This window comes from Acromyrmex echinatior, chromosome 18 (genome assembly GCF_024713525.1).
Source record: "Acromyrmex echinatior isolate Ae372 chromosome 18, ASM2471352v2, whole genome shotgun sequence".
NCBI lineage: Eukaryota > Metazoa > Arthropoda > Insecta > Hymenoptera > Formicidae > Acromyrmex > Acromyrmex echinatior.
The window spans coordinates 4142435-4163313 of NC_141869.1; the positions used below are offsets into that span (position 1 = coordinate 4142435).

The 20879-nt window shown below is 32.7% G+C and overlaps 5 protein-coding genes across 13 annotated transcripts; 3 read left to right on the forward strand and 2 right to left on the reverse strand.

The window, feature by feature from the left end:
- Window positions 1–23: 23 nt before the first annotated feature.
- LOC105144889 (uncharacterized) lies at window positions 24–6304 on the reverse strand. Its single transcript, XM_087415603.1, has 2 exons — window positions 3944–6304; window positions 24–2813 (listed from the first exon to the last, which is right to left on the reverse strand). The coding sequence occupies exons 1-2, from the start codon at window positions 4258–4260 to the stop codon at window positions 926–928; spliced, it is 2205 nt and encodes a 734-aa protein (XP_087271729.1). The 5' UTR covers window positions 4261–6304; the 3' UTR covers window positions 24–925.
- A 1047-nt stretch (window positions 6305–7351) lies between these two features.
- On the forward strand, window positions 7352–9428 carry LOC105144881 (uncharacterized). 5 transcript variants are annotated; one of them, XM_087415612.1, is made up of 4 exons: window positions 7407–7492; window positions 7568–7622; window positions 7907–8135; window positions 8396–9428. In XM_087415612.1, exons 3-4 carry the CDS (start codon window positions 7915–7917, stop codon window positions 8655–8657), a joined length of 483 nt encoding a protein of 160 aa, XP_087271738.1. In that variant the 5' UTR covers window positions 7407–7492; window positions 7568–7622; window positions 7907–7914; the 3' UTR covers window positions 8658–9428. The 5 variants fall into 5 exon arrangements, with proteins under 5 accessions (XP_087271741.1, XP_087271738.1, XP_087271740.1 ...); XM_087415613.1 differs by having other exon boundaries at window positions 7438–7492; window positions 7898–8135; XM_087415615.1 differs by lacking the exon at window positions 7907–8135 and having other exon boundaries at window positions 7352–7492.
- On the forward strand, window positions 7407–18765 carry LOC147906768 (uncharacterized). Of its 5 annotated transcripts, none has more exons than XR_015548141.1 (8): window positions 7407–7518; window positions 10784–11228; window positions 11504–12694; window positions 13300–13489; window positions 13647–14044; window positions 14134–14345; window positions 17379–17513; window positions 18015–18765. XR_015548141.1 is itself a non-coding variant. In XM_087415606.1 (7 exons), the coding sequence occupies exons 3-7, from the start codon at window positions 11553–11555 to the stop codon at window positions 17387–17389; spliced, it is 1953 nt and encodes a 650-aa protein (XP_087271732.1). In that variant the 5' UTR covers window positions 7407–7518; window positions 10784–11228; window positions 11504–11552; the 3' UTR covers window positions 17390–17658. The 5 variants fall into 5 exon arrangements, 3 of the variants coding, with proteins under 3 accessions (XP_087271732.1, XP_087271730.1, XP_087271731.1); XR_015548140.1 differs by lacking the exons at window positions 17379–17513; window positions 18015–18765 and adding exons at window positions 14484–15090; window positions 15235–15522; XM_087415606.1 differs by lacking the exon at window positions 18015–18765 and having other exon boundaries at window positions 17379–17658.
- LOC147906769 (uncharacterized) lies at window positions 9485–10777 on the forward strand. Its single transcript, XM_087415616.1, has 3 exons — window positions 9485–9699; window positions 9768–9864; window positions 9923–10777. Exons 1-3 carry the CDS (start codon window positions 9486–9488, stop codon window positions 10059–10061), a joined length of 450 nt encoding a protein of 149 aa, XP_087271742.1. The 5' UTR covers window position 9485; the 3' UTR covers window positions 10062–10777.
- Window positions 15534–20731, reverse strand: LOC105144883 (protein scabrous). The gene is made up of 3 exons (XM_011054106.2): window positions 19749–20731; window positions 18904–19243; window positions 15534–17141 (listed from the first exon to the last, which is right to left on the reverse strand). The coding sequence occupies exons 1-3, from the start codon at window positions 19976–19978 to the stop codon at window positions 15816–15818; spliced, it is 1896 nt and encodes a 631-aa protein (XP_011052408.2). The 5' UTR covers window positions 19979–20731; the 3' UTR covers window positions 15534–15815.
- Between the last annotated feature and the right edge of the window lie 148 nt (window positions 20732–20879).

Genomic DNA, 20879 nt, shown 5'->3' on the forward strand with positions numbered 1-20879 from the left:
TTAATTTTTCAATATATGAAAAAATGTCAGGCGCTCTATCGGTACCGGTACTTATTTTAATAGTTTATTCGACGCGTTTTTACACGAAATGAACAAATTTGGCGAATAAAGTATCGCTCTGCCCCGTAATGAACAGATATTAATCGTTAATAGAGACTTTATATGTGTGTGGGGCAAGAAATAGATGTTCAACGAGAAACCTTATACTAAATCTTACTTTAACTAGAACTCAAAAAACTATGATTCTATATGGTGAAATTAATGAAACTAAAATGGTAAAATTAAAGATTTTATAGTTAGAATTGAATATAATTATAGCAAATTAAGTCTTTCATTAACTGGAAATTTTTAAATTGTAACTTTATGGTGAAATTTTGTTGTGGAAATTGAGGATTTTTAAAAATTCTGTGAATTTAGAGTTATGGTAAAAATTAAGAATTTTATTAATTTTATATTAATACAAAAAATAAAAATTTTTGAAGCTGTAAGTTATAGCTATAATTATCTCTTTTTGTGAAGTTGTTAATACCGATTTTTAGTATCTATAATCTTAAACCTAATTTTATTGTTATACAATTTGATGAACAATTTGATTATTATACAATTTGATGAACTAAAATAAATTTTCACAAATATCAAATAATTTCAAACATCAATTGATCATCAATGACTTCTAAACAAAACAACCTTTATTTTAGTTATAAAATGAAATCACTATATAATTTTTATAATATGACTAACATATAACATAACTTTCCAAACTATACGAATTTATGATTACACAAAGTTTATTTCGCATTTTAAATTTATAAAATAAAATATTGAAAACTTTAACTCACTTAATAAAAAATCTTAAAAAAAAAACAATATACCAAATCACACTTGATGTCTCGTCTTTCTATCACATTTTTCAGCTTTCTTACGGTCAATATTCTTGGGAACTGTTATTGTCCACAATTTGTTCGACATTCTGCTTCTCCATGCCTTCTTTAGAAGATGTCGCCGTCGCCTGATTATTGTTTATAATTTGTGGTTTATAATTCTGTGACTCCACTGCAGATTCTGCTGGCTGGCTCTCCGGTAGTTGATTTCCAATTTCTGATTCTTCTGATCGACAATGTGGATAATGTGGTAACAATGCGGTCGACGTCGGATTCAAAGCCGGCAATTTCGTTACTTGGACGGTGAGAGTTTGTTTTTCGAAGCTCGACTCTTGTTGTAGATTTTTGGGAATGAGATTAATACCTTCAATGGATATGATTTTTGGTTTATTGTTTGTTTGTTTATTTGTGGATGTTGCGGTTTGTTCTTCTATTAGCTTGCCATCGCTTCTTCGTGTTTGACTTGCAGTTGCATTTTTCAATGCTTCACTCGAAATTTTGTTCTTCTTTTCCTTCTTTTTCTTTTTTTCGTTCAGTGTTTGCACTTCCTCCATAAAATTGGATTCGGAAAATGATATTTTCCTTTTCTTTCCGGACAATTCTTTTTTATTCTCGTCTGCCATTCCGGGTGTGGACGATTTAATTTTAACTGCTGGTAATTGTTCCACTTGCTGAGTGCTGTCATTTGTATGCACCATACCAACACGTCTCGTTAAACGATCCTCCATTAAGTCGTACTTTGTTTGAAATATTTGTGGTCCATGATAGCCTTCTGGTCTTAAATCTTTGATTTTTACATGACTTGGGTCACATTCTGCTTGATCCTTGATAACCAAATTGTCCCCATACTCAGTACTTTCATTTTTTAACTGATTGTACCTGTTAATTGTCCTGGTAATCTCCAACTGTTGTCCTGTCTGTTTATCGACTGCTTTATATCTAATATTTTCCTTTTCCAGTTGTTGTGTAATTTCGCGCATGTATTTTATGCGTTTTATCCGCAGTAAAATTTCCTCTTTAATTTTCAATTCGTTCTTAAGTTTTTGCAGTAGTGTCTTTTCGTCCTTTTCTAGCTGTCGTCCGATGTCGCTCGAACTTGTTTCTGACGAAGTCTCCATCGTCCTTCGTATATTATTTATCTTGGTTTCATTTTTTTCTTCTGTAGTTGGAATAGATTTGGATTGTCGTCTAGCCGTTTTTCGTGTTGCGGCTAGTGATTTTGTAACACATTTGCGTATCGCCTTTTTCGCTAATTGATTAGCCCTATTTAACGTTACTTTTTGCTTACGCTTCAGTCTACGAATTACATTAATTTGGAACTTTTTGTCTGTCTGCAAAGGAAAATTCGTTAAACCAAAGTATTTTAAAGTTCTATTGTTCATTTTTATGAATCTTCTAACTATCTTGCCATACCTTTGTGATTGAACTACCACAATTTTACAATTATTTACTTTATTCTTATTACCTATTTGTTTTGTGGTACATGTATTTTTTTGTGATACCTTATGTCTAATATTACCTATCTCGCTTTCTATAGGATTTATGGTAGTTTTATCCAACTTAATTGTATCTAGATCAAATTGACGCGTAACTTCCTCGTTCCCGCTATTATTGTGATTAATTAACTTATTTATGGGCTCAAGAGTTTTATTCATAATTTTAAGATCGTTACTGTTACTCAATAACTCTACCAAATTTGGATAAATCGCTTTTAAATTTTCGATCTGTTTTGACTTTGATTTTTGTATATTAATCCAATTTTCTATTTCTTTCGTAAGTGGTGACTGTACTAGTTGTTTCTCCTGTTGAGTATTTTTAGATTGATATTCTAGAAAAGGTATGTCTTTCTCAACTTCATCATTTTCGTTGTTTTCAGAGTGTTTTTTGTGGATAGTCTCCTGTTCTTCTTTAATTTCCAAGGTTGGGTAGTAACTGGTTAATAAATTCAAAGTTACATAGAAATTAAAAAATTAAGAACATACTTTTAATTTAATTTAATTATAATTTAAATTAATTTCAAATAAATTAATTTTTAATTGAATCTAATTTTAAATTGATTAACTCTTTCTTTTTAAATTAAAATTAAAATATTTTATTTCTCTAACAACATTTTTTTCTATAAAATCTGGAACATTAGAGAACTATAGAAGCCTTCACAGAAAGCTCAATAAATGAATGCATTCAATATCACAACCATTCACACTGTGTGTATCTATTTAGTTTATATTTTTAAATGATTATATTTTAATCTAACGGACTATGGCACACAACTCATGAGGCCTGTTCTTTTTAGCTAAACTTCTTGCATGGTTCAGCTCTTCTCTTTATCGCTCCAACGTGGAGAGAAAAGGGAAGAAGACAAACCATGCAAGAATTTTAGCTAAAAAAAACAGACCTACAGTTAACTCTTAAAAGAAATTCAATTTATTTATTATCTCTTTCCAATTCTGGAATTGAAGAAATGAAAAATAAGTTGAACCTCGGTTAAGAATTGATCATGAGTTGTGAAACTGGGCTTATGTTAATCAGATACGAGAGCTTACTGAATTCCCAATAAACGGTTAGTACTGAATACATCAGGATGTAATAAACGGGATGCTCGTTTATTTAAAGATAAATGTGAGAAATTGAACTTAGGGACTAATAATATTTATTGCAATCATTCTATCTTTGTTAAACGTCTAATTATTGATAAAATACTATTTGAAAATTCCTAAAAAATAAGTTTTTTTATTGTACAAGAAAAATACATTGCTGTGAAAAATTATTTCTTTGTTATATAAAATTTACAAATAAAATATTAAATTTATTTAATGATTCATATTGTAATTATAATTGTCTTTTTATTTAAAGTAATCTGATTTTTAAAAAAATTAGAACTTTCTGATTGAATAAAAAATTGTTTTACAAAATTAACTTTTTGTTTATCTCGAGTTAATTAAATCTTAACATAATTTTAACTCTAAGTTAATTTTTTGTTCATTTAATTTAACATATTTAAATTAATTTTATGAGCCATTATTAACTTCATCTTAATTTAGTTTAAAAAAACATGAACTTACAGAACCCTGTTAATTCCACGATTTGTGGTGAGAACTGGGGATCTTTTTTCCACGCTAACTTCTTGTCGTTCTGGACTCGCATATTTATTGTTGTCCATGGTTTGATTTTGTGTTCCTTCTTGACTACTTATGCTAATGATATCAACATCTTCCTCAGTTAAATCCATAATTAATCGTTTGGTTTGATGTTTTTTTCCATATATTTCCATTGATTTCTCTATCAAGTAGGATGAGTTGGTTTTACCTGATTGTCGGATTATGTTAAGATTTTTTTCATCATTTGTTTTAATATTGTTAGACAAGCTGCTATTTAGCATACACTCAAGTATAGTATCACTACAGTATTCGAATTTATACAGGTCTTATAAAAACTTTGTTTTGATATTTCTATGAAAATTATATAAAATTTTTTGGAAAACAACACAAAAATTGTAAAACAAATAAAATAATTTTTTATTTTAGCTTATGTTTTTTTAAACTTTTTGTTGCAAAATCTCACTAAAATTATAAGTATTTATATTTATACTTGTAAATGACTACGTTTACACAGCTCAATCTATGCCGAAATTGTAACATGTATGAAACTGGCCAATCACAGCTATTCCTCTGAAGAATGAAATGATTGTGATTGGCCAAAAACTAGCTCGATGATTATATTTTAGGCGTAATCGATGTTATAACTTAGACGTAAGTCGAGCTATATAAACGTAGTCTATTATACGTTACTGAATTTTCATAAGATTATAGTGCGAATGTGCGAAAAAGAAGCTCCCCTAACAACACTAGTTATATTCTAGGTGCATTCCATTTCATTATAATGCGAATGTGCGTATGATATATAATATCATTTTATCCTTATTGTTCATCGAATATTAAAGAAAGATAAAAAATGATATATCATACACATCATGCGTAAAATGGATGCATCCTAAATTTATTGCTGAAAATGCTACAGTTATGTCCATTACCCAGATAAAATTTATGTTGCAGAAGATATCTAAAAGTCGTTTTTTAAATGTCTTATGTCTAAAAGATATCTAAAAGTCTTGTAGATATCTTGTGCAACATGCACGTTATTTGAGTATAAAGATTAGTACAACAGGCAGTCAATTTTGAAACATAGCCATTGATTTGTTTGTGTTGTGACCGAATTCAGTTCACAATGGGTGTTTTCCGTTTGATGACACAAGTCGACTAGTGTCGTTCTATCTTTGTCACTCTTTGAATGTTAAGGATACAACGATGTGTGTCACCAAATGGAAAGAACCCAATATTTACCAACTTTTGTTGGTTACAGTTTACAGTATTTACCAATTTTCCAAATTTATTGCTTTTCTGTAAGAGCAAAAAAATAAGTTCAAATCGGCAAAGTGGCTATGCTCGTCAAGCTTGATTAGTTCTTACCTGTGGATGCAATCAATCATTTGTTTAATTACTCGACAAACAGACCTAGCCGCTTTGCCGACTTGAATAGACTTGAATGGACTTGAATGGACTTGAACTCGCTCAATGATTGGGTACTACGCTAATTCCCATCGCGCGGCAAAACGGCAAGTTTTGCTGCGTTCCGTGTACAGTTTCGATAAATACTGTAAACCAAATTTGATCACAACACAATTTCCATCTTGCATAATACATAATTATATACATTTCCGATTTCGGAAATCTTCTAAAATGTCACGTTGTTACAATCGCTCGGATATCATTACTCGTAATTGTTTGAAACACTCAAATACTTAAGAGTTTCTCGCGGCTCATGAAATTACATCGTTTTTCGGCGATCCTGATATCTCGGTATATTCCCGACGTATTATCACAACACTCGCATTCACACTGTATTTATTTGCGCTTCGCATATTTTTCGATAAAAATAAGGATTACATGTACCCATTTTTAACCTTTCGCGACGATCTCCATACTTTGGTTGGAAAAGACAAAATGCTAACCATGCATACTGTGATAATACCCCCTACTGTCTGTAGTCTCTGTTGGTCTCTGTCAGTGTCCTATGTCTCTGTCAATGTCAACCTTCGTTTGATGAATTGGAAGTACTTTTTTCTTCGTTTTCTATTGGTCGGAACGTATATTCTTACGCCGGTGCGACTTGTTAAACTTGTTTCACGATTGTTCTATATGTACACGCTGTCTCTCTTTATGGTACTTTCTCACTTTATGGTATTTTTTCTCTCACCACCGATGAGATCAGATGAAATTATATCGTGCATCGTGTGCCGTCGCATCGAAAACGGCTAGTGTTACGAAGTTTCGCATGATTGTTAAAATTTGAGTGACTAAGGTCCAGTTACATTAATGTCTCTTTGATTTTAAGCGAGACTTAAAACTCTATCTGTCTTGTTTTAAAGCCAAAAAGAGACAGAAAGAGTTTTAAGTCTCACTTAAAATCAAAGTAACATTGGTGCAATCGGACCTAAGGTCCAGTTCCACAACTGATGATTAACTCGTAACCGAGGTTCAACTTATTCATTGTCTCTTTCCAATTTTAGAATTGGAAAAAGATGAGAAACAAGTTGAACCTTTGTTAAGAGTTAACCATGAGTTCTGAAACTGGACCTAACGTTGGATTGTTCCACCTTTTGGTAAACTTCAGCTCACTGTTTTACTCTCTTTACTCTTTTACTCTTTTATTCTTTTGTTTATCCAGTAGATAAATACCACATAGTTTATGGAACAACTGGCCCTAAGGTCGAGTTACACCAACGTTATTTTGATTTTAAGCGAGGCTTAAAACTCTTTCTGTCTCATTTTGGCTTTAAAACGAGATAGATAAAGTTTTAAGTCTCTCTTAAAGTCAAAGTAACGTTGGTGCAACCGAGCTTAAAACAATTTTAAGAAACTATAATATATAGTACTGATCTAATGATTTATTAGTTTCATGACATGTAAATACGTTTAAAACTCAATTTTTGTTTAAAACTGTGATTTTAATGTTACGCGCATGTCGAATTTGATGATTATCAACATATAGAGATGATACTTGTAAAGAAAGAAATATAATTGTGCAGCAATGTATAAGATGTATAGTATTACAAGTATACATGTATACTTATTTATGCCGCACCTATATAATAAAAAATCATGAATTTAATATGTATTATCCAAATATTTATGTCGGTAATAATCGCAAATTTGTATCAATTGTCGATAATGTCATCGTTCTTCACTTATCCCCGAACTCCATCCTCCATTTCTCAGATTCCTCATTTCATCCTTGTTGTTTATTAAACATTAAACAAGGATGCTCGCGAGCAGCTGATGAGCATTGTAAGCACCAAATAATCGACTGTGATTGGTCAATTTCTTTACTCTGTACATTATAGATGACTCATAATGTCGCGTGTAAATAAGTATCTGCGTAGAACGTATTGGAGAGAACGTAAGGAAATATTATAAACTAATATAAACAAGTGCTGTGTTCTGCTAAATTGAGATTATGATTGATTAGGATCGGCTATAAACTGATGTTTATTGTCTAGCATTGCTGTGATAACCATGAACTGAGGCTATCGGCAGCCAGAATGATAAGAGATGGTACGAGACATTTATTTGGTATGAATGTACGTATTCTTGTTGAAGATTAACTATTGAATATTTTGGTTATACCAGTATCTTGCATGCAATCGAAGCATTCAAGGCTTTTGGACGTCACAGTTCTGAAAAGGTACGGAAATAGAAGATCTAAGATCCTTCTTAAATCATGATATAAAAAAATTTTCACATTGAAGGTTAAATACTTATATACTTAATTTTTGATATATAATTGGAAGAATCGTGATTGTCTACCAATTTATTTTCTTTTCACAGTTTATATTCTTCATTTTCTTTTTTATATTCTTTATTTGTTGCGTTTTCTGATTTATTCTACAATCTACAAGATTCGACGTTTCGATATCTCATATTGAAGAAGCTAAATTCACGAATAATTCAATCTACAAGTTTTTTCAGAATGAAAGATGTCTTTGTCAAATCAAATGTTTGACTGTATAAAAACAAATAATTTGACAAAAGATGAACTAAATCGAATAACTGACGATGTAAATAAAGCTTTAATTGACCCAAAAGGCAATGAACTTTTTGAAAGCTATCTTTCTCAATTCAATTTTTTGGATGGTTTAGTAAGTTTGAGGTTGTACAACACTTGTTCAAATATCCTGAATAAAAAGCAGAATAGATCGTGAGTCTCACAGTTTATACTAATATGAATCTTATATTAAGCATTTTATTACAAGTTAATAGTGTTCATACATTTTTATAATACTCAAGGTTAACACTTAAGATAAATTGCTACATACATTTTTGAAAAAATATGTGTAGCTACTTATATTGATTGGAAAAAACAAATGTGTGTTTAAATAAAAATAATATGTGATATACACATATATGATATATCTCAAAACATCCAAAGTTTATATTAACAATCAAAGAAATTTACAGGAGTCAAGCCAATTTATCGGAAGAATCATTGGAATCACTTATTACTGAAGTAAACAAGATAAAGGAGACTATCGAAGAAGAAGATATAATTGCAATAGATTATCGTGTTATGACAGACTTGAACAAAGCCTTGGAGGCACAAAACAAGGAAAAATTACTTGACATATTAGAAAAGATCAAAGAAAAATGTCAAAATAGTCTACGAGATTTGCACCAAAATTTTAGATTACATCTTGGAAAAATAACGTTTGAAATTTGTTAAAAATATTGACTTAAAATTTTTACATTTTTATATTTTCTTTTTTTCTTTTGTGCATTACGAAGATCCATGATGTTTGTATTTGTTTCTATAATAATTTATTATTTATTTATTTTTAATTTATTTTTACACGTGCACTTTACACTGTACAATGTACTTATTATCCCAAAGTATTTAATATAATAGCTCAGGTATTATAAAACTATAGTTAAAGTAAGAATATATTTTGGATTATTAGATACATATACTCTCTAAAACTGTCAGAGTAAAATCTCATTCTTAAAAACTGAAAATTGAGTCACTTTTTTAAGATTGGCTTTTCATTTCTTATAATGGATCTAATAGAGATTCCATTTCACAGAAAGATAGAATAAGAATAATATATGATTCCTTATGTAAAAGCGATCGATTCATAGTCGGATACTTTAATTTCGATTATTTTCTCATGTATATACTTCTAAATAAGAGACTGATTGCAAAGTAAAACGAATTAATTCGATTAGGAAATAATAAATTGAAACATTTTTCTACGTTAATACAGATCTAGTCATTGCAGCTAATCCAGTGTATACTCGATGTAATTAAAATGAAATAGATATATATATTTGAGTTTTGCCGAAAGCGAGATAAAAAGTTTTAGTGCAGCTTAGTAAGCAACAAAGAACAGGCCTATGAATCAGTCGCTTGATATCGCTTTGTAATATTTATTTATTTATTTAATTGTTATGGCAACGAATATACAGAGGTTTAATAAATCTTGTCACTAGTTCTATACGTCTTCTCTGCGTTGTATTCTTTCTACTGTCAGTCAAATCACATCACAATTGATAAATGTTGAATATGAGACACGTGGATAAATCAGAGGAAAAATACATCGCGACGATTAATCGAATCCGCGATACTATCCGTAAATTAGAAGAAACTACAAAGTATTCACGGGATTTGGAAGCCGTTCGATTTCTGCGGTATTCTATGTTGAAGTCTCGCGATAAAATTCTGACGGACGACCTGAGGAAGATTAAAATACGAAATAAACAGATGTTAAGTGAGAGCAAAATTTCTATTTAACATCACATATTTAGTTCGCATTCTGATTGGAAGATCATTTTTTAGATTTATTTCGACAAAGTGTCACGGACGTTCAACTCGGTTCTCTCGACATACTGCCTGAAACTCTGAGGAGACAAGTGCAGAAAACATGGCATCAAAAGTAATTTCCTCTATCTATCATATCATTAATGATTTGCATGTTGGCACGTTAATTTTAGATACGACGCTCTGTTATCTCAAAACGAACAATTAAAGAGACAAATTATCACTTTAGATTGCGCGATGAAACAGAAACAGAAAGAGGTATGTTTGACTATAGTTATGCCATATTTGTACCTCAACTATCGAGTTCAATGAAAATACGATTTTCTTATTTAAAAAATATCCATTTCTATCAATATAGACTAACTTTAATCTTGATTTAATTTACTTTTTATCTTCTTCTAATTTTAAGAAATAAAAAAAAATTAAGTAAATTAAATCGAGATTAATCTACATTGATAGAAATTATTTTAGGATGAAATTTTTAATAGGCTCAGTTAATTGATTTCTTGAAGTTATATAATAAAAGTAATTACTTTTTTTATGTTGAATTAGGAGAGATTTTCTAACTTTTGTGTTTTTCAAACTCAAGTAATTTATAATATATATATATTTATATATATATTTTTTATGAACGTAGACTAGGCGTTCTTTTTTTCCTTTTCTTTAAGAAGATAATTTTTATAATGATTACAATATCGTGAAAATGTGAGATATACATGTATAAAATCTTTTTGCAATACACGTATGCTACATATTAATTATATAGTTTAATATTAATTTATGCATCAAATTAATTAAGTTTTCCTCTTATTTAATTCAATTTAATACTGGCAAATAGTGAGATTATTTATTTTAAGTTCAAAGCACCAACAAATATTGCCTTCCAGTATTAAGGTTGGTTCAAATTTGCAAGGATATTAAGTTACATGTTTAATTTATAATTCATAAATTATAAATCATATAATATGCGTTATATAATATTGTTATTATCTTTGCATTATCTGATTTGCACTGAAGTGGTTTATATATTATAGATCGATATTTTGCAACAAAAATTATTCATCGCAGGGAGCGTAAATTCTAAGGGAAACACTGAAAAGATTTGAGCAGAAAGTGCTGGATTCTGACGAACAAAACTTAAAAATTATATATAAGACGCACAGATGTTTAAAATATAAAAAAAGCTACTATAAACTGTTGTTCTTAAAAATAAAATTTTTGAGTAAGGTAAAGTATATGCCTATTTGGAAGAATCATTTTAAACATTAAATGAACACGTTCGAAATTGAAGAGAAATTATGCTTGGCAGAAACAACTCTTACGTTAGTAAGACAATTAAGGGATTTAGTTATAATCTGATTGCAAAAGTAGATGAAAGATCTATGACTTCCTTATATAAGTAACATATTTGCCAGTCTCAGCGGTATATGTATCCTGGGATCATTGCCAAAAACAAGTGAGATAAAAAAGAAATTTTTTGTAAGTCAATTTCAAAATAAATTAATTAAATTGGCGGGTCGATTTTAATTAGTAGTGCGATGTTGATGAATTATATGTTGTCGCAATTTGATGTCAAATAATATCAGTTTGCTACTTGGATACATTGTCTAAAATTATTTTTGTAGCCATTTTACTCAGTTTAAGAAATTAAATTGGAGTTATTTTAGATTTCGATATTAGTGAAGCCAATAAAAAAAACTTACTAAAACTGGTATATTTAGAATTAGTTAATCGACAACTTTTTGAGGTTTCAGACGAGAGATATAACCAGAAGGATCAAATTCGATTGTTTTGAATAGAATTATGCGTCGGAAATTATGGGAATTATTGGGAATTGCTTGCATCTTCTTATTCGCTCCGCTTATTGTGATTACTTTAATTCTTTTATACATCTATCGTCATTTTATCAAAATTGTATTAAAAATCCAGTTAAGGAATAAGTTCGCTGGTCTCTTGAAAGGCACAGATTGTGTATGGGCCGTTGAAGATGCCGTTTCTTTATCTGTTATCAACATCTTGATGATACTGGAAAAGATCGTGGGGAACTCAAACGAAATTTTCTTGAAGGATTTCAGGAATTTGATAAATGATCGCATTGTTAAGGCTGCTGATTCGACGATTGAGAAACTGTTCTATCTTCGAAGTCAAAGGTTCGGCTATTATTTTTGGGAAAGAAGCGAGAAAGTAGATCTGAAAGATAGAATCAGATGGCTGGAATGTGTGAACGATAATTGTGATGGGTCCTGCGAAAATGTTTCCAGTGAATCATTCAGAAAGACTTTGGAAATTGTATGCAATAAACCATTGCCCGATAATCACAAAGCTGCGTGGGAGATTCTCATCGGAAAACGTTGTCCGAAGTCAAGATCTAATCTCGAAGAAGGCCGTTTGTCTTCCGAAAAGTACTTTGATACTGATACCCGGAAAATTCCTATGTTACTTCGCGTTCATCATTCTTTAGGCGATGGAGTAGCCCTTCTGGGCCTGTTACTCAAAACGATCATCAAGGAGACTGAGACCAAAGAGACGAAAATAAAAATCAAGAATATCGTCAATATCTCATCAAGCGAGACTGGAAAACGTTTCAAAGAAATCATTCCAGCATTGCGAAATTCGGAAAGGAATTTTCAGAACGAGGTGGATGTTGTGCGATTCTATGAAAAGAATATCCTTGCCGCATCGATGTCATTTACTTACGTAACGTTCTTACGATTAATGCAAGATTTACGAGATCATTTTCATGCATCAATGAAATTTTCTAATAACATAACGATTGTGTCACTGAAACAGCAAGCGAAAATATCGATCGATCGTACATGGTTGAATTTCAAAGATGTACTGAAACAAATGTGTGGTACAATTAAAGATATCACGCGGCTAATGATGATTTTGCTTTCTTTTCCGAAATTCATCATTCGACAAGCTGTCCGTAAGATGGATGAAAAGTACATTCAGTATTTCTATTGTATTAATTTAATATGTTTAATCCATTTTATTAAAAATAAAATAAATAAGGAATTAATTTCTCTGAATCTAATCTTTAAAAAATAACAAACACATAGAAAGACATTTAAAATTTCTAATTTCGAAGATTAGATTTTCATGAGAAACAAATTCTGGCGATCGTGTAACTTTTTCTCTTTTATACTTTGTAATAAAAGAAGGAGATTGGAGAAATTGCGAAAACCAGAAAAAATGAAATAAACCCGACGATTATTTATCAATTACAGAAGTCTTTATTTAAAGGAGATATTCCAGTTACTTTGCTTCAAGCTTACTTTGTGTATATATATATATATATATATATATATATATATATATTGTGTGTATATATATATAATTCAAATTTACTATATATAATATATTTTAAATATAGTTTAAAAATATTAAAACCAATATCCTTTGAATAAGGACTTCTATAAATTAATAAATAATCGTCAGTTTTATTTAACTTTTTCTTTAGATATATTTGCAATTCTTCCAACTTCTTGCAACTCTTCATTACTAATTTTTAATGAGTTTTATTATAATTAAATGTAAATTTTTATAGCGCTTTGCATGGTCCTCAACCTCAAACGGGTAAAAAAATAATGTCCTATTGGTTAGATAACGATGTGGTAAATAATAAATCGCAGAATCTTTTGACGAAAATTCGCGAGATAAGAAGAAATACAGATGCCAAATTTGAAGATGTAGTATTGGCAGCTTTTTCTGCTAGTGTACACAAATATCATTTACGCGTATGTAAAGTTTTCAAGCGATAAATAAGTCTAGAGACATCCAGAAATACATTTAAATAATATCTAAAAAATTAGAAGAATTTTTGGATAATTATTTAATTATATTATATCAATATATTTTAAAGTTATTTAATATAAACCTGTATTTTTCTTGTAGCTCAAGAAACCAATTCCCGATGCATTAACAGTTATCTTGCCGATAAGAATGTCAATGCCTGATGAAAATTTAACGTTAGATAATAGGTTTTCGATCGCTCTGTTGCGAATTTGTATCTCTAATGCAAACGGACAGACAATCATCGAGCCAAATCGAGATTCTCAATTTTTTAAGCGTCTTCAAGATATTACAAGAACAAATAATAAGCTCAGAAAGAGTTCAGACATCTTGCTCAATTTTTGGATCATGAAGTATCTATCGGCGCTGTTACCGGGAAAAATTTTAAAGGCTTTTCTTTTAAGTCACAACACGATGGTGTTTAGCAATATGTGCGGGCCAGAAAAAATTCATATTTTAAATAATTTCTTGAGCAATATTATCTTCTGGATACCAAACAAGTATCGTATCGTCACTATCGTTTTTTAAAATAATTAACAAATAAAATTGTGCATTGTAGCGACATATGTATATCACGATTCATTTTCAGAAGTACTACTGCTCTCGGCTTTTCTCTGTTAAGTTATGGAGGCAACTTAAATCTGTCTTTAATAGCTGATAAATCAATTGTAAAGGATGAGAGATCTCTTGATGAACTTTTAGAAAATACTATACATGAAATAAATATTGCTTATAATCATATTATATTGACACACTTTTTAAAACCATCAAATCTTCCGATAGAAACATCCGTGGAAAATGGTATGTAAATTGAATTTTCAATTAATTATTCCTACATTTAATTCCTGTATTTTATTTACACGTATACAATAATAAGATATTCAATAAAAATCATATAATTTCACTTAGGATTACGAAAGGAATTTCATATATTTTCAGGTATCGGCGTGTTTTAAGAAAAGAATATAAGCGACTGAAATATTGTATCTCTCTCTCTCTCTCTCTCTCTTTTAGTGAGGTGCTCTTGATGTATTTATGCTAAGAGTATATAAATTGTTTTATTTACTATATTTATTAAATAATAATATTTTTTTACAGAATTATTTACAGAGATTAATGCTTTAATCTTTTTCATGAATTTCTTTAAAATGTATTTTATACATAAAGTTTTTTAAATTAGGTATACATTTTGTGGTATATGGATGTATTATATCATATCTATAGTTAAAGAATCCGAAATTTTTTATATTTCTATTGATTAATTTAGCATTATATATAAATTTTTTATATTTATTTAATTTTTTACAATGTTTAATCTTATGTATGATATATATATCGTGACATATATATTGATTCAGCAGAGTCACGTATTAACGTGATTCAGCAGTGTCACACGTATTCACGTGATCCATTGATATCCATATTGTACCATTCTTGCGTATCAAGTGTGCCAGTGTGTGCATCAATAATCTCAACAGTAAGATTATGGCTCATCATTGTTAAAATTTTCAACAATACGTATTAAAATTTGTTATTTATCGAATTGGTATGTAACGATACAATACATACATACACGCAATAAGTTCGCCTTTAACTATCCCTTGTTCAAATTAAATGACTTAACATGACTACTCGATATTATTTTTCCAAATGCATTCAGCGTGTAAATAATACGTTTATCTAAATATAGATCCGAATTCAGAGTACAAAGATGAATGGCAGTCGCAATTGCTTATTACTGGTTGTGAAACGTTCCCGCCTCTAACAACTGACGTTTTCCATCAAAGGCGGCGATGCTAGATGGATGAAATGTGGGAAAAAACTGCAGCGAAATTAATGCACATACTATGGAATAATGCAATAGCGTTTATCTTATGCGTTAGCCACAAAAAAATCTGTTAAATATTGAGAAATGTGATAATTGGTTAACAATCTTTTTTTTATAATTAAAAATATTTTTAATATGTGATTTATTTAAGCAAGTTATAGTTACTTTCAATGACTTTTTATTACTATACAGATATAATAAGTTCTGTGCATGTTTACAGAGTTTGTGCATAACTATACAACGTATTTACAGTAAAGTCTTTAAATTACATATTTAACTCTTTGGTATGATAATCAAGTATTCTTGTGAACTGAGTATGAGGTGCACGATTTAAACACAGCTTATTAACGGAGATTTCAAAATTTTCTGTTTATCAGTCAGCGTCATTCTATCAATTCGAATTTATAAATAAACATAAATGAACGTCAATAGCTTCGGCATCATTAACAGTCTTGTTTCCGTTGCACTAACATCTCGGAAGATGTGATTGCCATCCATTCATTGGTCGTCGATTGATACCACGTCAAGCCCAAGGAATATCTACCATTGAGATTGGCGTGTTGGCAATGACTGAACCACCATCCACCTCGATAGTTGGCCGCGCAGTCGGTGGTGCTAATATCCATGTCACGATCTTTGGCGCTAAACGCCATGCCGTCCTGATAGGATAATGCGTCGGTCGCGTTTCCCGAATAACCGGATACGTGCAACCGATAACCGGTCTCTTCGGAATCTATTGTAAAACGCTCGTACTCAGCGCGCCAGTGTACGCCGTAGGTATCGGTCAGATCAATTCGCAGCCTACTGCAGTTGTCGCGGGTGAGCCGATGCATCGCCTCGTTGCCGATCCAGAACTCGCTAACTGGTGAACCGAAACCAACCGAGTATTCATTCCAGGTACGATCGAAGTCGACCGCGCCATCAATTCTGCGGGCCACAACGATCCAGCCAGCGCGGCAGGAAGCCAACAGGGGTGCTCCGGGACCAGGTGCCAGCAAAGTCAAGCCGTCGCGTTCCTCGCAATTTCCCGGAAGGGAATCTATCATGAGACGATACTGATCTTCCACTTGTTCTAGCTCGTGCGTGACGTTCACCGCCTTAGCCAAATTTCGAGAAAGATTCAATTGGCTGAGGGTCTCATTCAAGGCGTCCAAACTCTTCCGCTGCACATCGCTCTTTTCTTGCAGCTGCGATGCGCTTACGCTCAATGCCTGAACCGCTCGTCGAAGATTACTAAGCTCTTCCCTGGTCAGCGACAACTCGGCCGCCTTTCGTGCCGCATTTATTTCCAGCCTCGCCAGTTCTCGCTTCACTTCGGAACGATTGGTATAAACGGCCTCTTCGAGCAGACGAACTGAGTCGTACAGTCTTACCACTGACTCATCCAACTCGTTCATCGACACCAGATCTCGACTGGCATTGGATACTCTCTTCGAAAGCTCCACCTGCGCCAGCTCGAGACTTCTTACTCGTTCTTCAAGATGCTCACGGTCTTCGTACACCACTCGCTTCTCCACTATCGCACGCTTCCGCGCTACCACAGAAATCTTCCGCTCGACGTTACGTAGTCGTTCTTCGAGACGAGTGCGATGAGCCAGAGCACGGGAATGGCTGTGTCTTCGAGCTGACGTAACTTCGTGCGATCCGCTCACTTCGTTGCGAAAGATATCAGCTTTATTGTGATATTCCGGTTTTTGCGGATCCTGCCGTTGACCAGGATGCATAGGCTCGCATTTTAAGGACTTTAGCTCGATCTGTACCGTGCTTAACTGCAATAAAAATAGTTTGTTTTGCATTTTGTACAACAACATAACGCTGACTACTTTCTAATTCTAATATATCTCTCTATTACTTTAGATCTTTAAAGACAAGATAGGATAATAAACAAGCAAGTTTAAAAACCGATTAGTGTAACTATTAATGTAGTGTAACTCTAAATTTTATGATTTCTTCGTCCCACAAAATAAATTTCTACCGATTCTCTTTAATCCATCTACTTTTTACAGGTGGTCCTTGATTGCGTGGTATGCGTGACTGCACGTGTATAATACACACGCGCTTGTGGAATGCGTGAGAGTAGGGTCTCACAGCTGTCGACTCGTGTGGCTGCGGTCGCCAGCGTGTGTCAAATACCACAGACGGTAAGGATCACTGATCGAAATTTCTATTTGAGATCAAAAACGAATTTATAAACGCGCACAAATGCATAGATCCTTTTTTCTTGTGTAAAGAACAATTTAATATTAATTTTATATCATCTCATATATTATTTGAAAAAAAAAAAAATATATATATATATATATAATTTAAACAATGATATATATATAATTAATAATAAATATATAATTAAATTATTATATATATATATATATATATATATATAATTTCATATATTATTTACATTTTTAAAATAATTGAATTATAGCAAATACAATGTTCCGCTATCTATTCTTTCTTTTTCTCTGCAAACTATTTAAAAATCCAATACTTTATGCAAAGAAATTCGAATAACAAATTGTATGAGATAAATTTTAATCTATAAACTTCCATCTCTATTCAAACCAATGACTCCCATTTAGCTCTCATTCTTTACAAATCTTATTCTTAAATTTTATTATATTTGATTTCTCATGACGATTGAGAGTTGAAGATAGAAGCGCAAAGGGTGGCAAGTATTTAAGAGGAGAGAGAAGGGTAGGCCGGTGGACCCGAGAGGCATATGCGTGCGGCTTAAAGGAAAGGCCCGTTGTGCGGGCGAGGTGGGAGGAAGGGAAAGTGGAGGAGGAGGAGGTTGAGAAGCAGCTGCCAAGCGGCAAAACGAGAAACAGGAATGAAGCAGCTGGCCGCCCCGTGCAAGGCGCAGGTGCACCGACCATACATCCCTCTTTCTTCTTCCTGCCGTAAATACTAAATGGTAGCGGCAGCCGTTATCTACATGGACGCCCGTTGTCCGCGCGCGAGCAGCCGCATGCCGAGCCCTTCGGCGTGTATACGCATACCGCGAAATCGATCTTGAATTATTGTGAGCGAAAAAAAATCGGCCACAGTCATTGAGCGGCACGCGCACATCTAGGAATTCCAGATCTAAATATCGTCAATGATGGTATTGAAGAACATACGTAATATAAGTTTTTATACGTAGGACACATCATTCATCTAGATTTTATATATAGATGTGCGGAGAAAGAGGAGAGAACTCTAATTCTAGCAACATTTAATTTTATCTCAAACATTTAACGACTTTATTTTAACTGAATATACAGTTAAAATAAAATACTCGAAAAACTAATAAATTTATACTTTGATATAAATTTTATTTCATGGAAAACAACTGAGAAATGAAATGATTAAATTGTTGCTTCAAAATAAAGTATATTCTTTGTAATAAGTAAAGCTCCATTTCTCCTCTCATTCCACACCTGGTTTGGTTCAACGGCACTGCAAATTGGTACCACCTGCCTATCATCTTCTGTTTTATTTTCTCTGGTATCAGCCTTATTTCCTAACATCTGCGAGAAGAGAACAATTTACCTGACTACTGACATCCGCGCAAGAGCGGGACAGGAGGCTGGCGCGTTCTTTGGTCGCGGCGATGTCGAGCCTGATGGTACCAAGGGTGGCCTCGATCTTGGTGATCCTTCCACCAAGATCGCGTATACTCCTGCCTACCTCGGCGACGTCACCCTTCAGCAGAGCCAACTCACTCCTCATCCTCGAGCGCTCGGCAAGCTCCTCGCTGGCGTTCCGAGTCCTGAGTACCTCCGCGACCTCGCTCTGCAGTTCCGTCACGGCACTGCCTAGCCATCGCACCCTCAATCGCTCGTTCTTCGCCTCGTTGCCACTTCCGCCGCGAAGAGCGTTCACTTCCTTCCTATACGTGCGAGGGAATACGATTATAATATATGTTTTTGTGGTGTCCATTCATTTTAAAATAGTCGTATTTTTTTTATGTGTATCGTAAAAGTAACAGAGGAAACAACTAAGACCGTCGCACTTTTAAAACAAGGGTGAAACTGAAAGTAAATCTATATATTTAAATCTATATATTTATCTCTTATTATCAAGATAACTTGATAATATACTTAAATCATATTATACTACATATATTTAAATCATATTATTATTATATCAAAACATTATTATTTATCTAAAGTCAAATAGATCTTATTAAATTTTATTTATTTTTATATAGAAATACAAAAACTGTACTCTGTTGCGACCTTTGTAAAAAAATTGATCCCATAGAAACCTTAGACTTCAATTAACTTCTAAGGCTTCTCGCACAGGCATAATTATGCACTTGACGAGTTCTAGTACATGTGTATTGTATTACAATACACTGCATACAAAAAGAGACGAAGCAAATTGCGTCTTACCTCAATTGTTTCACTTCGTTCCTAAGGACGATGAGTTCGGTGTTCTTCTCCATCGCCTGTTTCAAACTCTCCTCCAAAGCATTGTAATCCTCCTGTCGATGATCCAACAACGCGCTCACTTGCTCCTGCAGTAGTTTGATCGTACTATTGAGATCCTCATCCGCGCGCGTGCCAGCGATCAACGTATTCGCAGCTATAATCGCTGATAACAGCAACAACAGATTCGCCATCTCCACGATCTCTTGAATATCTTCAGTCAAGATCTTCGGATTTTTATACTTCTCAATTCATATATATTTCCCCTCGGGGAAATATATTTATTTTATAAATCCTCGCGATGTGTATTATTTTATCATTTATACAGATCCTCGGATATTTATACTCGATATTTAACAGATCCTTTTTAATTAATCTCTTTTAAATTCTCGCATCTTCAAATTTTTGAAAATTCTCACCGGGACCTCAATTTTGAATTTCCTCAGTAAGAATTTTTTACGAACACCTTACTATTTGACACAACTGGTGAACGGATTTATCGTGATTCAACGTGATTTTTACACGATTTATCCGATTTATCCGATTTATCTCGATCGTTCAGTCAAGTCGCGAAGTCACATGCAGTGCGAGGATTGGCACGATGTGTTTGACCGCTTCTCGAAAGCTTACTGACGCGACCGAAACGGTGTACGAGTTTTATATCGGCCCTTGGACAAAGGTCCGCTCGGACCCGGTGTGGAGCAGGTGTTCGGCAACACCAGGCCTTCGTCAGGTATATATTGTCTCGCGCGCCGCCATCCGTATCCCCACATGCCTGTTATGCGGTCCCTACCCACTCATATTCCAAGTGAGCATAAGATCGTAATAGATACGTCGTATATGAGATCGTGATATGATAAATGTGCGAGTACAGGGTGCTGGATAATAAGCACGGGTGGCGAACGAGGCGAGATTTTCGGCTGAAAGTTTTCTTCTCTCGATAAAATTTAATTTGAGTTAAAAAACATAGATATCTTTCTATAAAACTTTTTAAATTTTACTTTTTAACTGGACGTATTACGTTTTAAGAGGATATGGATTTCTGTTGTGTCGCCTAATCGGAAAAAAAATGAGAAAAACGGCCAATTCGACATA